Source organism: Castanea sativa, chromosome 11, assembly GCF_040712315.1.
Source record: "Castanea sativa cultivar Marrone di Chiusa Pesio chromosome 11, ASM4071231v1".
Taxonomy (NCBI): Eukaryota; Viridiplantae; Streptophyta; class Magnoliopsida; order Fagales; family Fagaceae; genus Castanea; species Castanea sativa.
In genome coordinates this window covers 37770014-37787361 of record NC_134023.1, presented here as the reverse complement: position 1 = coordinate 37787361, position 17348 = coordinate 37770014, and the positions used below count along the sequence as shown (strand labels likewise).

At 39.0% G+C, this 17348-nt stretch overlaps 1 protein-coding gene across 1 annotated transcript; it reads left to right on the top strand.

Moving 5' to 3' along the window:
- The first annotated feature begins 5073 nt into the window (after positions 1 to 5073).
- On the top strand, positions 5074 to 5595 carry LOC142616460 (uncharacterized). Its single transcript, XM_075789314.1, has one exon. The coding sequence runs from the start codon at positions 5074 to 5076 to the stop codon at positions 5593 to 5595; it is 522 nt and encodes a 173-aa protein (XP_075645429.1).
- Positions 5596 to 17348: the final 11753 nt, after the last annotated feature.

Sequence of the window (17348 nt, the reverse complement as noted above, 5' to 3'; positions counted from 1 at the left end):
ATTGTATCAGTTATTAAAAACCCAATGAAAGGAGTGAAAATGTACCCAAAACCACTTTACCCATACCCAATGGATCCTCATTCTGAAGAACATGACCCAAAGGAGGACTCTCTTTCTCGCAGATTAGGATTTAACACCGAGAGTGTTGTGACATGCATCATTATTGTTGTCGAGATCTGGCGAGATCACGTTGAGATCTGCTGAGATCTCGTCAAGATTTGTCTAAATCTCTTCAAGATTCGACCTAATCTTGTTGAGATTCGCCAAGATCTCTTCAAGATCCGGTCAGATCCAACAAAAACCAACAAATTTCGGCAAAATTCGGTTGAGTTTTGCAAATTTTGGTGACAATTCGCACATTCCAACGTTAACCAAGACCCGACTAGAAACCAGTGACATCCGACCACCCGAACCACTGCCATCGGTGGATTGACAACAGTTCCAGGTATCAGAGACCTGAAGTGATCGGGTCGGTTTCGGGTTGGGCACAAACCCAACCCAAACAGACCCGTGCACAGCCTTAGATTGTAGGACAAAAAAAATAGGGTTTCAGAAAGTTTGTTTAAAACTAAAAGAATAATTTGTAAATTTTCTATTCTTTTTAATGATTCACAAAATGTTATAAATAATTTTTATTAAAAAATGAATATCTTCGTTAACTATCCTTTTGAATTTTTGAAAAAAAAAAGTTTTGTTTTCATTTTGGTACTACAAAATTTATATTTATGATTTATGATTGTTCTAATAATAAATAAAAATATGAACGTTCAAATTTATATTTATGATTATGATTGTTCCTATAATACTTTTCATAAACTATTTTACTACATTTTTTACAAAATGTTGATATGGTCAATCACTTATTGGTTTTTATCCAAGTTCACAATTAATATCACTTTTTCATTTACCAATAATAACTCATCACATCAGCAGTTTATAAATTTTTTTGTAAAATAGTTTGTGTGAGGACCCGAGGACTCGAAGACCTAAAGACCCGAAGACATACTGGGAAGCATAAGGAATAAAGGAGAATAAAAGTCAAGGGCCCGGGGATGACGTGAGATGGTCCGAAAAAGTACGAAAGGTAGATTGGTGATGTATGGGGTATATTGCAAATATCTGGGTTGGGATAGATAACTATGAACGTTGGTTTGAATGTTCTGCACCAAGCTTTCTGGCCGCATTGAATAGAGAGTACCAGTTTTATCTGTTGCATTAATGTGGAAATGACCTGCATAGTACAAGGCACAGAGCAAGGGCTTTTCTCCATTACTGACTACAAGGGAATGGACAAGTGCCAGTAAATGGGGTTGATTAGATGAGAGGTGTAGGGCTGAGATAGTAAGGGCAAGGAGTATAAATAAGAGAGGAGGGCAAAAGGGAAGGTGGAGATAAGCAGAACGCCATGAACTTTGTTGTTCATATCCTCTCTACAAATTCATTGTTTTAGGCCTTGAATTATTAAACGCTATTATTGTTGGGCTTGTGCATGATTTTTGGTCCTTACAATTAGTGCCGTCTGTGGTAACAATAAAGTGGGACGTTCTGGTTTGAAGGTGAATGGCGGAGGCGAATTAGGAAAGGAAAGAATCAGTAGGTTCCCAAAGGGGAAACCCAACTATAAACATGCAACGCGGGGATGGAAAGCAACACACCCCAAGTGTGGTGGTAGAATTGTATCGTAGTGATCGAGTGGCTGGACGACAATCATAGACTGAGAGACAAATGTCTCGTGATGATGTGTTGCAGCAAATACAATCAGAGATAGATTATTTGTGTAAACGCTTAGATCGTAGGAAGCATGGTAGGAGGAGCCCGTCTTACTTGTCCAGTGATAGCTCCGAGGAAAAACGAGGAGGAAATGATCATCAAGCATCTAAGTCTCTTCCCAGTGAGTCTCGTTTGATTACTTCTTCTGGTGGCAGGGCAAAGAGGGGGGAGGAGACGCGAGGTGAGGATGGGTCATATCAAGGTGAGGGGAATGATGCAATGGGTAAAGCCTTGAGGAAAATCTCTAAATCCCCTTTCGTGGCCCGGATAAATAAGGCAAAACTCCCCCATAGATTTTCTCAACCTATATTTACCATTTATAATGGCAGGACTGATCTTGCAGAACATGTCAGTCATTTTAATCAAAAGATGGCAGTTTATTCGAATAATGAAACATTGATGTGTAAAGTTTTTCCTTTCAGTTTGGGACCAGCGGCCACGCGATGGTTTGATGCTTTGGAAGAGGGTCCCCTAAAGTCCTTTGAAGAGTTGACGATGGCATTTGAGGCTCGGTTCATAACATGTAGTAGGGTCCCAAAGCCTTTGGATGCATTACTATCTATGGCAATAAGGGAAGGAGAAACACTCAAAACTTATTCTGATTGGTATTGGGAAATGTATAATGAAATTGATGGAGATGTTGAAAATGTGGCTGTAAGAACTTTTAAGGTGGGGCTCCTTACGGAGCACGGATTGAGGAAGTCCTTGACAATAAAAGCAGTTGTAGACATGCGCTAGCTTATGGATCGTATAGACAAGTATAAGCGGGTTGAGGAGGACCATATTCAAAGCAAAGGTAAAGCAAAGGTGTTTCCGGAGAAGAAAGATCTTCGGGGAATGGGGTATCAAGGCAGTCGGCCTAGGCGAGATTTTCCAAGTCGTCCATTGCCAACTAGAACTCCTTTGGTTAATTCACTGTTCAAGGAACCTATACATCAAATATTGGAGAAAATACGAGACGAACCATACTTTAGACAACCTAACAAGATGAGTGGAGATGCATCCTTGAGGAATCAAAGTCTTCATTGTCATTATCATCAAGACAAGGGACATACCATAGAAGAGTGTCGGATGTTGCGTGACCATTTGAACCAATTGGCCAAGGTAGGAAAGCTCAATCATTTCTTGTCTAGGCGGAATGGGCAAGTTGGACATCAAGGTACGAGAATGTATCATGGAAATATTCATTGGCTAGCATTAGACACTATTAACATCATTTTGGCGCAACTGAGAAGAAGAGCTGAGGATCCTTCTCGGATCATATCCGTGCATAGTAGTTTTGGGAATGAAGTCATGGAGGGAAGCAATCAACTGGCTAAAAGGATGAGGTTCTCGGCAACGCCAGTGTTGGGTTTTTCTAAGGAAGATAAGGAGGGAACATGTCAACCCCATGATGATGCATTGGTAGTAACTATTCGTATCGGGGGATATGTCGTGAAACGAGTATTGGTGGATGATGGAAGTGGAGCGAAAATTATGTATCCCGACTTGTTTAATGGTTTAAAGTTAAAAGATGAGGATTTGGATAAGTATGATTCTCCGTTAGTAGGCTTTGATGGGAAACCGGTGATTCCGCGTAGGATGATTAGGTTACCTGTACAGGTTGAGGATGCAAAAGTCTAGGTTAACTTCATAGTAGTCAGGGCGTATTCACCTTACATGGCCATTTTTGGCTAGGCCCTGGCTCTATGCAATGGGGGTAGTTTCTTCAACTTTGCACGTAATGGTGAAATATCCTATCCGAGGAAGGGTGGGAGTATTACACGGCAGTCAGTCGGTAGCCAGGTAGTGTCTGATGTCTGCAAGTGTTAGAACAGGGGAAGGTTCAGCAACGAGGGCAACTTTATAGCAATTAAAGAAATCTGCTCGAAGGATGGGTATCAATATGGATGGAGGTTACGCTGAAGAACTGGACAAGATATTTATAGGAGAGGATAATGAGAGATATTTTCAGGTGGGATCCTAATTGCCAGTAACGGAAAAGGAGGAATTAGTTAAGTTCTTAAAGGATAACATTGATGTTTTTGCATGGTCGACCTATGATGTCCCGGGGATTGATCTAGAGTTCATTTGTCACCATTTGAATGTTAGTCCCAACGCAGTGCCCCGTAAGCAGCCTCCTTGGCGTGCGTCCCAAGAGCATGCCGAGGCAGTAAAAGAGGAGATTAATAAGTTAAAGCAAGCTGGGGCAATCAAGGAAATCTTTTATCCTGAGTGGCTTGCTAACACTGTTGTGGTTAAAAAGAAGAACGAAAAGTGGAGAGTTTGTGTCGATTTCACTGATCTGAATAAGGCATGTCCAAAGGACCCTTTCCCTATTCTAAGAATTGATCAATTGGTGGATGCAACTGTTGGGCATCCTCGGATGAGTTTCCTAGATGCTTTTCAAGGTTATCATCAGATACCTCTGTCATTGAGTGATTAGGAGAAGACAGCTTTTTGTGCTCCTAATGGCAATTACCATTATCGAATAATGCCATTTGGTCTTAAGAATGCAGGCTCCATTTATCAAAGAATGGTGACTAGAATGTTTGAATTGCAGTTGGGGCGTAATATGGAAGCATATATTGATGACATGGTAATTAAAAGTAAGAGAGTAGTGGACCATTTGAGGGACTTGCAAGAAACCTTCTCAGTCCTTAGGAGGTATAAATTGCGTTTGAATGCTTCCGAGTGTTCTTTTGGAGTAAGTTTGGGAAAGTTTCTTAGGTATATGATAACGCATCGGGGAATTGAAGTTAATCCTAACCAAATTAAGGTTATCTTGGGGTTGCATCCTCCTCGGAATCCTAAGGAGGTACAGAAGCTGACTGGTATGTTTGTGACATTGAATCGGTTTATCTTGTGATCTGCGGACATGTGTCGACCTTTTTATCACATTTTGCATAAATGGAGAGATTTTCAATGGACGGATAAATGTAATTTGGCTTTTGAGGATTTGAATCAATATTTGGCGAATCCGCCAATACTATCACAGCCGGAGAAGGAAGAGGTGTTGTATGCCTATTTGGCAGTTACAGATTATGCTGTAAGTCTTGTCCTAGTACGGAATGCTGATGGAATTCAAAAACCGGTGTATTACATTAGTAAATCTTTGCAAGAGGCCGAGAAGCGGTATTTACCTTTGGAAAAGGCTATTCTATCCATTGTACATGCAACAAGGAAGCTTCCCCATTATTTTCAAGCTCATACAGTAGTGGTACTTACCTAATTGCCTTTGCAAGCTCTCATAAGGAAGTCAAATTACACTAGTCGCGTGGCTAAGTGGGGAAAACAAGGCTTGGAGCTTACTATGTTAAGTATATGCCCCGGATAGCTATTAAAGGACAGGTTCTTGCCGATTTCGTGGCTGAATTTACGGAGGGTGGCATTAGGCAGGAAGATGTTATGCTAGTCGTGATGTCTATTGGGCCTGGGAGTGTCCTCCTTTGGGAAGTTTATACAGATGGGGCATCTAACCGAAAAGGAGCAGGGATTGGAATTGTGTTGATCACCCCTGAGAAATTAGTCATGGACAAGTCATTACGGCTAGGGTTTGTAGCCACTAATAATGAGGCCGAGTATGAAGCTCTCCTGGCAGGCACTCAAATGGTTAGGCATCTGGAAAGAGAAATAATTGAACTCTATTGTGATTCCAGATTAATTTTCAGACAAGTTAACGGAGAATTTGAGGCAAGAGATGAAAGAATGAAAAAATATCTCAACCAAGTCAAAGGGGTGTTAGGCACATTTAAAAGTTTCAAAGTAAGACAAATTCCAAGAGAGCAGAATGCTCATGCCGATTCGTTGGCCAAGTTAGCCACATCCTTGGGCTTGAAGTTATAATGGACGGTGATGGTGGAGGATTTGATGACTTCTAGTCTTACTGGCATCCCGGTAGTTGGGGTTCACAGCATTCACATTGGCTCGAGCTGGATGGATCCGATTGTGACCTTCTTAAAACATGATATGTTACCCAAGGACAAAGTGGAAGCAGAGAAGGTACGGAGAAGTGCCCCCTGTTACTGGCTTTCTAAGGAGCATAAGTTGTACAAACGTTCTTACTCGGGGCCATATCTGCTTTGCGTGCATCTTGAAACTGTTGAGCCTTTATTGGAAGAGTTGTATGAGGGAATATGTGGAAGTTATACTGGGGGAAGATCGTTAGCCCACAGGTCTATGACTCAAGGGTATTGGTGGCCAAATATGCAGGATGCCTCCCAGGAGTATGCAAGGAAGTGTGACCAATGTCAAAGGTTTGCACCAAACATTCATCAACTAGGGGGAGTCTTAAATCCATTATCTAGTCCATGACCTTTTGCTAAGTGGGGCTTGGATATTGTCGGACCTTTTCCTCGGGCAATTGGTAATAGAAGATGGTTTCTCATCGGCACGGATTATTTTACTAAATGGGTGGAAGCTGAGCCACTAGCTAACATCAGGGATGCAGATGCTAAGAAGTTTATTTGGAAGAATATTGTAACTCGCTTTGGAGTCCCGTATACTCTGATTTTTGACAATGGACTTCAGTTTGACAGCAAGGCTTTTCGTAGGTATTGTGGGGATCTGGGAATAAGGAATGGATACTCAACACCGGCCTACCCTCAAGGAAATGGTCAAGTTAAGGCTACAAACAAGGTCATTTTGGCAGGGTTAAAGAAGCGATTAGACGATGCTAAAGGAAAATGGGTAGAGGAGTTGCCTCATGTGTTGTGGACTTATCGTACTACCCCCCAAAGATCAATGGGCGAGACACCCTTTTCAATGACATATGGAATGGAGGCAGTAATCCCATTGGAGTTAGGCTTCCCCACCTTGAGATCTGATCAGTATAATGTTGAGAGCAATCATGACATGCTATGCGATAGTTTAAATACTATTGAAGAAAGAAGAGAAGTAGCCAGTGTGAAGATGGGCAGCTACCAATAGAAACTTAAGCAAACGTATGATAAAGGAGTGAAGCCAAAACCTTTAGTACTAGGAGATTTGGTTTTGAGAAAAGTGGTGGGGACAGCAAAGAATCCTGCCTGGGGGTAAGTTAGGGCCCAATTGGGAAAGACCATATATAATTATGTCTGTAGCAGGTGTGGGGGCTTATCGTTTAGAAGATTTAGATGGAAAAGTAGTCCATCGCCCCTGGAATGTAAGCAACTTACAACGTTATTACTATTAAAGGAAGAGCCTTCTTTTGTATAAGTTGTAGGCTTGTTTGGTTTTATTAGTCTGTGCTTATTTATTGGAATAACTTATTTCCAAGTGTTGAACTAATCTTAGCTCTTGTTTGGCTCCTCGGGCCACAAGTCTAAGAAAAATTAACACCCTAAGGAAAATCTAAGTATTAAATTGATCTTAGTTCTTGTTCGGCTCCTCGGGTCACAAGTTTAAGAAAAATTAACACCGTAAAAAAAAAATCTGGAACCAAGCTTAGTCTTTATCTAGCTTCTCGAGCCGTAAAATTAGGAGAAATTAACACCATACATAAGGCATTCCAAGTGTCAAGGTAACAAAAATGTGTACCATAGGTATTATTCTGGCTTACGTTGCAAAGTTGATGATCGTGTTGTGTTTTATGTGTATATGAAAAGTTATTATTTTAGCAGTAAAGAATTGTAAACGACAATGAGCAAAAACAAAAATTTAATATTTGAACATCGCGATATGTTGACAATGAACAATATGCACCATTGGTACTACTATTAATTCCTTGAAATCAATTTAACAAACAAACAAAGAAAGAAAAAAAAAAGCAACAGCACCAAATTCTAAACAACTTTTAACAAACTCTTGACCTCATGTGTCAAGTGTTTGTTTGTTTCTCTTTAGTGTTCTTTTTCTCTGGTTCCTTCTCTTTCTTCTTCCTTTTTGTCTGACCCACCTCCTTCGTATCAGCTTCATTTTCTACGTTTACCAATTCGGTGTTAGGAGAAGGGTTCTCAGCTATTTCTTTGTCCTTGGAGTGAACAGAGGAAGGTTTTGGATCCAGAATGGTTCTAGATGAGGGAGGAATGGAACTGGAGTCACTCGTTGGTTTGGGAGGAGCAGGTGCCAGCTGTAAAGCAGAGGGGTAATACACGCTGTCTGGATTTTGGAGCTCAGATTCGGTGGATACTCTAGCATCGTCTAAGGCCCGACCCCAAACTTCCAGACAGAATGCATGGGTGACACCTTTGAGTTGAGCTGTGAGGCTATCAACAGCTTTCTTCATACCGGCATCATATGCTGCTTGCTCGGCATCAGCTTTTTCCTGCTCCTTAAATGCTAATTCCTTTTGCACCTGTTTAAGCTCCACCACAGTGAGGGCTAGTCGGTTTTGGGCTTGTTTCTGGGCTTCAAGGGCAATATTTGCCTGTGACTCATAGCTTTGCAAGGCAGATTCTGCATTCTTGTGAGCTTTTTCCACTTCGGCCAGTCGAATGACGGTTTCCTTCAGATTCTGTTCTGCTTCGTTTTAAGCCCTCACAACGACTTCGGTGTTGTTCTCAGCTTTTCTGGCTAAGTCTAAGGAATGATCCACCCATTCCTCAGCCATGAAAAAAGCCTGGACAGCCTATAATGTACATCAATTATGAAAGTCATATGAGTAACGCTTTTAATAGTAATAAAGATAAGATGATGTAGAATTGTGAAAGATACCTTAGCCAAGTCTTGTTTTAAAGACAGGAAGACTTCTCTTTTACAGAAAGACCGCAGCTCAGCCATGTCCTCGGGAAGGCATAAGGCCTATTCCAAACACTTAGCCACCAAACTTGAGCTCCATTTTTTTGGATTTCTTAGATTGGCATCATCAAGTACGGGGCTGCCTGAGCTTAAGGTAAAGCTGAGGGCGCCAAACAGATACTTTCCTTGATTGATCACCACTGGTTTCCTTGGAAGACCCAGTATGAGCGGGCTTCTTGGAGTGGTTTTTTCCCGCCCGAGTATCCTTAGAAGGGAGGTTGGGGTTCTCTCCTTCCTCGATCTCTATGATATTCTTGCCACCTTGACCCCTTTTCCTTTTCTTGTCCACAGCCTCGGGGGGAGGGGTACGTGTCACTGCTGGGGTGATGGGACGAGGAGGTACGGTCACAGCAGGAGAAGAATTGCCGGCATGGGTTTGCAGCAAAGCCAGGAGATCAGGTTTTTTCTTTTGGAAGCCCATGTTACTTGTTGAAGGAAGTTGTAAGTCGTGAGGGGCGTCTTTACAATAAAAAACTTCAAAGTCCTTATTCGTCACCTCGGGATGACTCGGCTCGGAAGCTGAAGTTTTTTCCTCGTCCGCAAGATCAGTGGATTGCTCTTGGGAGTAAAGTAGTCTGGCTGCGAGAGGGGCTGGGAGTTGTGCATCTTGTGTTCTTGCATGAGGGGGCGTAGGTAGTAAGAAGCCAGGCATCGCTATGTCAATTCGAGTTAAACGAAGATCCCTGGCCCGGATTACGTTTTTTGGACTTTGAAAACGTTTGGTAGAAGGGGTGTAGCCGGGAATGATGTGGGCTGCTCGAAGTTGCCCGTCCTTGTGCAAAAATATTTCTGACCGGAGAATTCTGTTCAGATCCTGACGGTTTACAAAGGATTTGTTTGGAGCTGTGTGGTAGTCGTCTGTAGTAAGGGATAAAAATTGTTAGGAAGAGTTAATCAATATTAGATTATAAAAGAAGACAATTGATATTCCTAAGTATCACGTTGGTCCTCGGAAACCCTACCTGGCACCTCATCTTGGGTAGGGCAGTGTAATCCGTCATGCCAATTCCCCGAGATGATGAGGTAATCCTTGTCCATGCCTTTGCTTGAGTCAGACAACCAGGAGATCAGCCTAATAGTTGGGACCCTACATTTCATGTAGTATTTGGTTTTTCCCCTTTTTGGCAATTGTACACCCAGTTTACATCATGCCAGGTTAAGTTAGTCCTCATTTTACAATGTAGGGCATCTACACATCTTAAGATCCTAAGGAAATTGGGGGAAAATTGGGCTGGGATAAGTCTATAGTTTATAAGAAAATCCCGGGTCACCCTACCCATGGGAATTTCCATTCCGCCTTTGATAAAAGCGATCATGGGAATTAAAACTGACTCGGGTGGCCGGGGTAAAACTAGCCAATCTCCTTCCTCACAATATTGAATATCTACATCGTCAGGAATCCTATATCGGGCCTTAAAAGCGGCCTTTGCCTCATCCGTTTTCACTAGTTTAGCGTATCTACCCATTAAACTTTATGACAAAAAGAGGAAAAAATAAACAATGAAGGAGAAGCAATAGGAGAACTAACACACCTCTGAAGAATGCTTAAAACTGCTCCTCGGGAGGTCCTTTTCTTTTAATCCTTCAAAACGCCAAAATGAATCTCAGCCAGCCCCAAGTTTTGCTTTTATAAGGGTAAAAAAAGGCGTGGTAATTTTCCCGCTCATAAATGAGAGAGCAATCTGAACCGTACGATGTTAATTCAGTCGTAGAACATGCAGAGATAGGGAACCGCCTGACACCATAAATGATCCATCGTGGACTACAAGGTGTCAGGAGTGTGTCACAGGTAGCGAAAAGGCGTTTGTACGTGTGAAAGCAAAATGCACGTAAGAAGTGTACCCAAGGAGTTAAAACTTGGCTATTAATTCGTGGTTAATAGCCCAAGTTTTAAGGGGATATTGTGAGGACCCGAGGACCCGAAGACCTAAAGACCCGAAGACATACTTGGAAGCGTAAGGAATAGAGGAGAATAAAAGTCAAGGGCCCGAGGATGACGTGGGATGGTCCGGAAAAGTACGAAATGTAGATTGGTGATGTATAGGGTATATTGCAAATATCTGGGTTGGGATATATAACTATAAACGTTGCATTGAATGTTCTGCACCAAGCTTTCTGGCTGCATTGAATAGAGAGTATTAGCTTTATCCGTTGCATTAATGTGAAAATGACCTGAACAGTACAAGGCACAGAATAAGAGTTTTTCTCCATTACCGACTACAAAGGAATGGACAAGTGTCAGTAAATGGGGTTGATTAGATGAGAGGTGTAGGGTTGAGATAGTAAGGGCAATGAGTATAAATAAGAGAGGAGGGAAAAAGGAAAGGTGGAGATAAGCAGAACGCCATGAACTTTGTTGTTGATACCCTCTCTACAAATTTATTGTTTTGAGCCTTGAATTATTAAATGCTATTATTGTTGGGCTTTTTGTTCTTACAGTTTGTATCTCTCGCATTATTCTAAATAAAAATATTATTATGAAATATATTATTTTTTATTAAATTAGTACAAATTGTAAAAAATTAAATTTAATGAGAGCATTCTAAAAAATTATCACACACACAGGTTCATAGGTAGTGTGTATAATTTAAGAATTTTCCTGAAAGTATTTGTGTGCTTAGACTTATTGATAACCGAAAGGCTAGCTACTGGGGTGTCCAGATTTATGAAAAGCATCAAGGTTTGGTTGGACAGTTTCAAAGAAGAAAACAAAGCTGCTTATAATACTTATACCGTTCAGTATGTAGAATTCAGAGAAGACAACGCCAATAGTAACTATTGGGAAATTAATGAATCTAAAGCTGTATGGTTGCTGGTTGATAGGAATCGCATTAGTAAAATGAAGAATGATGATTATGACAAGCTGCACAACTCTTCCCTGGACATGATGTTGTGACAAACTGAAGAGGGTGACATCGAAACTGTGTTCTTGAATTCTCATTCCAAGGCTGAGATCGTGAAACATGTTAAGGTTTGGTGACAGTCATGATCGGTGAACTTTATGGGTGGGGTTTATTACACACCTTTTAGCGCATAGACCTACACACATATCAGTTTTTGCACTGAAATTGTGACCTCTCATTTCGAGAATTTTATTGCTGCAAATGATTCACTACAAAACACGCGGGTCTTAGGTCGCATTTTTTTCAGCCGCGTTTGCAAAAACGCGGCCTAAGACCCTAGTTGGGCCGCGTGGGTTGAACGCAGCCCAAGCCCAGGTCTGTAGCTGCGTTTTTTTTTTCTACAGCCGTGTTTTTCTGGAATGGGCTGAAGCCGCGTTTTAAAAACGCGGCTTCAGACCCATCTGAATTTTTTTTTTTTTTTTAATAAATGTCTTGAAGCCGCGTTTTAAAAACGCGGCTTCAGACCCATCCTAAAGCCGCGTTTATTAAAAAACGCGGCCATAGTCACCCTCAAGCTGCATTTTCAAAACGCGGCTTCAGGAATCCCTGAAGCTGCGTTTTAAAAAACGGGGCTAAAAACTATACTATAAATTAGAAAGAAAAAAATCCCCTTACCAAACAAAAGACCCTTCCTCTCTTCTGTCTAAGCCCTTCGAACCCAGTTCCCACGAAACCCAAACCAAAACCATCATCACTGACCTCCAGACCATGCGCCGCTTCACCGCCTCCACCCTCACCTGCATCACTGACCTCCAGACCAAGCACTGCTTCACCGCCTCCACCCTCACCTGCACCGAAGTCCGAGGCGGCGGAAAAAAGCCTTACCCTCAAAAAAATAAAAAAAACCCCCAACGCACCGAATCTCCACCACCGATCGTACACACCGGCGCTGCCTTGGGTCTCTCCCTCTCTCTCTCCAACTCTCAGTCTCACTCAAGACACTGACAGGGCCGACTAACAGTAAGTTTTTTAAATTGATTGTTTTGATTTTTGTTTTAGGGTTTCCATTTTTGTTTTAGGGTTTCGATTTTCGGTTTAGGGTTTTGATTTTAGGTTTAGGGTTTCGATTTTGTGATTGTAGGGTTTCGATTTTAGGTCTAGGGTTTTGATTTTAGGTTTAGGGTTTCGATTTTGGGTTTAGGATCTTGAAGAATAAATTTGTCTATGAAATACAAAATTTGTTCATTTTCCATGGGTCTCTTAGAGTCTTAGACCCTTAGTTAGTCTCCATCCAAACTAAAAGTTTGTTCAAACCGATATAAGTAACCCTTTCTTAGTTTCTTTAATTAATCAGGGCATGGTGTAAGTTTTTTTTTTTTCCAAAGTAAACCTACTTTACTTTTGGCTAAGAACTCAAACACAGGAAGGAAATAAAAAGTTTTTTGTACTATGAAATTATTGATGAACTTTGTCATGTGTCTCTCTTATTGAATTCCAAAGGATAATGAGATAATCTTACAAGTTACGACTAAGACTTGTAGGGAAACTATCAGAATCAATGTACATAAAAACAAGATTGAATATTAGATGATAAAGCAATGATGCCGACACGAGAAGGAATTTCCTCTCCACACTGCTTTTGTGTTTGCTTGCGCTCTATCCTTATCTTCATTGGGACACCTTTTGTTTTAGTAAAATAATTTTTTTTGTATGGATGTAAGGAAAACTAACTTAATATCAACTTAACTAGAAAAAAAAAAAGAGAAATATATTGTCTAAATTATATAATCCATATGTATTATTATTCAATAAAAATGCACATATATAAATTTTTTCTCAATAACCAATGTGTTTCTTGAGTGAAAAAAAAAAAAACTAATGTATAATTTTTTTTTTTCTTTTTTGGGTTGGGAGAACAACTGATATATAAAGCTTAAGTTGTCAAAGAAAAATTAAGTTTTGGTTTACCATAGAGGAAACTTTGAATATACTACTGAATTCAATTTATATGCCTGCTTCCTATTTGCTAATGACACATTTTATTTTTATATATACGACATAAGACATGATTTGACATGTAGAATTGATTTTTTATTAATTATTTAGTACCGTCCAAATACCAAGAAATATATTTTATTTCAGAGGGATTTACTCCTAAATTTCTTATCTAATGGTAAGATATTTAAACAATTAAACTAATTAAAATCCGAGGAAATAAATAATCTTGAATATCTTGATTGGTAGTGCCTTGTATTTTTTTTATAGATAAAATAAAATTTTAACATATGTGTTTATCAATTTTTTTTTTTTTTTTGAGAGATAATTTCACTTTCAAGTTTCAACCTATAGTATCAACTCCAAATCTTTTATTCATTAACAAGAGATTTTGGAATTGAGCTTAAGCTAACTTACATGTGTGTTTATCCATTGAGTTAAGTGACACTCATATATATTTGTTAATAATGAAAGCTAACTAGTCTTGTTATATACTCCTATTCGACTAACAGTAATTTTTTTCCAATCTGGGTCTCGCTCCCCTGAGGGATTCTCCATGAGGGTATTTTGTTCCTGCACCACTGAAGGTGCAGAGAAGATTGCTTCTGGTGCTTCCTCTTCTCCACGAGGGTATGCTTCATTTTTTTTTATTTAATTTCTTCTGTATTTTGGTGATTGGTCACTGATTGTTCAGTTTCTTATGCACTGTGAAGTGGATTATTAGATTGATTTTGATTTGTGGTGTTTGCATTGATTTAAATATGATTTCTTTTTAATATTGATATTTGTTTGGGTTCTGATTTTTTTGCAAAAAACTGATTTATTTTTGCCATTGTTCATTGGCCCTTTTATGTTTTGTTTATGTTAATTTCTCACTTGGGGTTTTTTATTTTTTATTTTTAAATGGATATGGCTGTTTTTGGAATGGATGCTGTTTGGAATTTTAGTAGCACATCGAATTTGATGTTAATAAGAATCGAATTGAATTGTGTAAATATTGATTACGAGGTGGGGGAGATTGGATTACTATGCGTTGTTGTTGTTGTTGTTATTGTTGAAGTTTTTGTAAGGATGGCAAGAGGGTTGATAGAATTTCATTTGCGTGTTTGGTTTCAAAATCAAAGTCAATAGGATTCCATTGCATGAGTGCAATGAATTGAAGGTGGTGCAAAAGCCTGTTTTGATTGTCTTGATTCAAATGGAGCTCAAGCTAGTTGGACTATCCAAACTATGATTATTAATATCTTAGAACTTAGTAAGTTAATTCCTAGTTGTAGATCCTGTTGGGTTAGTACTCAGTACATCATGTAATGCTGCTGCTACTGCAAAGCTGGCAGTTAGTATTAGAAGTGCACTTTGTTGAATAGTAGCTTTTTAGAAAAAAATTTGGTATATTGCATGTGTTTGAAACTATTTTGTAAGTTGGATTGTTTTTTGAACTTGAGTTTGGCAAAATTGAGTTTGGGCGGAAACTCGAGTTTCAGCCCAAACTCGAGTTCCAAAAACAATCTAACTTACAAATAGTTTCATTGGTGTGTTGGTTTTCTAAAATTTTTCTAATGCTATCTGGCAAATTTTGCCAACATGTTTGTTATTTCTTATTCGACTTTATTAAACTTTATTAATTGAGCTAACTGAAACTTTTTTGATGATGCGTGTTAGTTTAACATAAAATATGTGATATATAGAGTGTCAATTGCTTGACATCTTCTAGTGTTTCCAATGGAGACTTCAATAATTTGAATCTCCCCTTCCACAATGTCACTATTGAATTATAAAATAAATAATAAAAAAAGAAGGTGATGTCCACACCTTTGCTAATCACTTCATAGTACATAGTTCATGACACAAATGGGGATTGTCTTCACATTTTCCTACTCACATAACATTGACACAGAACGCAGAACATTTGAGATAGTGCTTGACTAGGCCCATCACAACACAAAAACACAGGGATGGTGTGTGAAAAAGTTGGTGAAACTCTTACCTTTTTCATGCACTAATCACAACATGCCATTAAGCAATTGTAAAATAAAAATGGTGAAATTTTTTGTGCTGGTATACTTATTGTTTTATTAAAATTTACATGTTAAGGAAATTGTGCAATTATGAGTTGGTATACCCTATTACGTGTTTCTTTTCATGTGGGATTTTTGTCTTTGGTTTTTGGAATATGTTGAAGAAAAGAAACATTTATCAGGGTGTCACTCTATTTTTACATTTTCATTAATCAGCATGTATTTGAACAATTCATTTATTTGATAATCATGTTTATTTGGATTGTAAAAGGAACTTGAGTATACATACCCATTTATATGACTAGCTTCTTAGTGTGCATGCACGTTTATGTATTCTGGTGCAAAAAATTAAAAACATAGTGAATGAAGTCAGTACTATCTTATTGGAGGAAAATATCCCATTGAGCAATGTGTTCTTAGAGATTGTCTTAAGTTTCTAGTAGGAGAGGGATATTGTAATTGTGCCCAATGCTTGAATTTGATGCTAGCTACTATGCATTGGAATGTCACTCCTACATTGTTCAGAATTTAGATTTGAGAAAATTCTACCCCCCTAACAATGAATAATATTTAGAACAGTTGGATCAATGATTTTGTAAATGTTCTATTCTCCATTGCTCCACCCTCCCTCTAGTACAGGTGGAAGCAATATTGGCTGATGGGAAGAGTTCAAGTATCTTATTATTTCTAAACCTTGTTTTAAGAGCTGTTACAGTATCCTCAATTTAAATTCTTTCTCAAACAATTGCAAACAAGAGTTTTAAGGATAAGGAGAATTATAGTTGGCTAATGCATTGCATTAAATGGTTCCTTTCCATCTCTAGATGTCATATCTCATGGCCAATAGAGGCTTTAGCCTTAATAATACTAAATTGGATTCTGCTGTTTTTAGGACACTAGAAAATGTTTATTCAGCAGTATTAACTCTATGAACTCTACCAATGTATTAACCTTCAGCAGGTATATATAGATGTTATACTTGGTTCAAATTCTGTGTGTATTTGACAATGCGTGTGTCATTCTCAATTTTTGTGAAGTTTTGGTAGGAATGAGCTTTGGCACAAATGGCACTTCCTTCCCCCAAGTTGTAGGGTGAGATCATGGATTTTAAAACCCATTGGGTGTTTGTGTAACTCAGCAATAAGTTTTTTTTTTGGTTATCCAAAGTTTTGATAAGAAAACACATTTGTTATTTAAAGTTTGGTTTTTGTTAATTGTGTACTTGGGTTGTGGTTTATAAATGTGTTATCTTTGGGATGTTGTTAGTTGAAAATGGGAGTTTTTTGGGGTCAATGTTCCAATGGAGTCTGCTTTTTGGTTAGTGAATGTGTTTTTTGTAGAATAACTCCTTGTAGAAACATTATTTCCAAGTCCTCCAATCTTAGTTTGAGTCTTTACAGTAAAGAATTGGTGTGGTGGCTGTGTATCAATGTATTATCTATATATGCATATTGGTATTTAATCTGTGCTTGTGCTCTTTCTTTGGCTAGGTTGGATTACACAAAATTTATTCAATTATAGACTTAGAATATATGTTAGATAATTTTAAGTCAATGGAGACAATGATATAGTTCACAATCCTATGTGACTTTGCTTAAGTTAATTTTATTTTATAAATTATGTGACTTATGTGTCTATCATGCTGGAAAAGAATGGGTTTGAAGATTCATGGCCAAAGGGAGAGCCAAAAAAAAAACAAGGCTATAGCTGCAAGGAGCTATTTTGGGGCCATAGTAATGGGCGGAAGCTGCGTTTTTAAAACGTGGCCACAGTAGTGGGATAAAGCCGCGTTCAAAACGCGGCTAATCTCTTTTCCAGGTAATCAATATTTGACCTATGGCCACGGCTAAAAAAACGTGGCCATTGGTCCCGGCCTAGAGCCACGGCTAAAAAAACGTGGCCATAGACCCCTCTAGGCTATAGTTACGCATTTTAGGCCATGAGTAAAAACGTGGCCTAAAAAAATGCGGCCATAGACCAAATTGTCCTATAGCCACGTTTTTCTGACCTATAGCCACGTTTTAAA

What these genes read in the sequence shown, in the direction of transcription:
- LOC142616460 (XM_075789314.1), top strand. Translation starts at nt 5,074, where the DNA reads ATGCCCCGGATAGCTATTAAAGGACAGGTTCTTGCCGATTTCGTGGCT.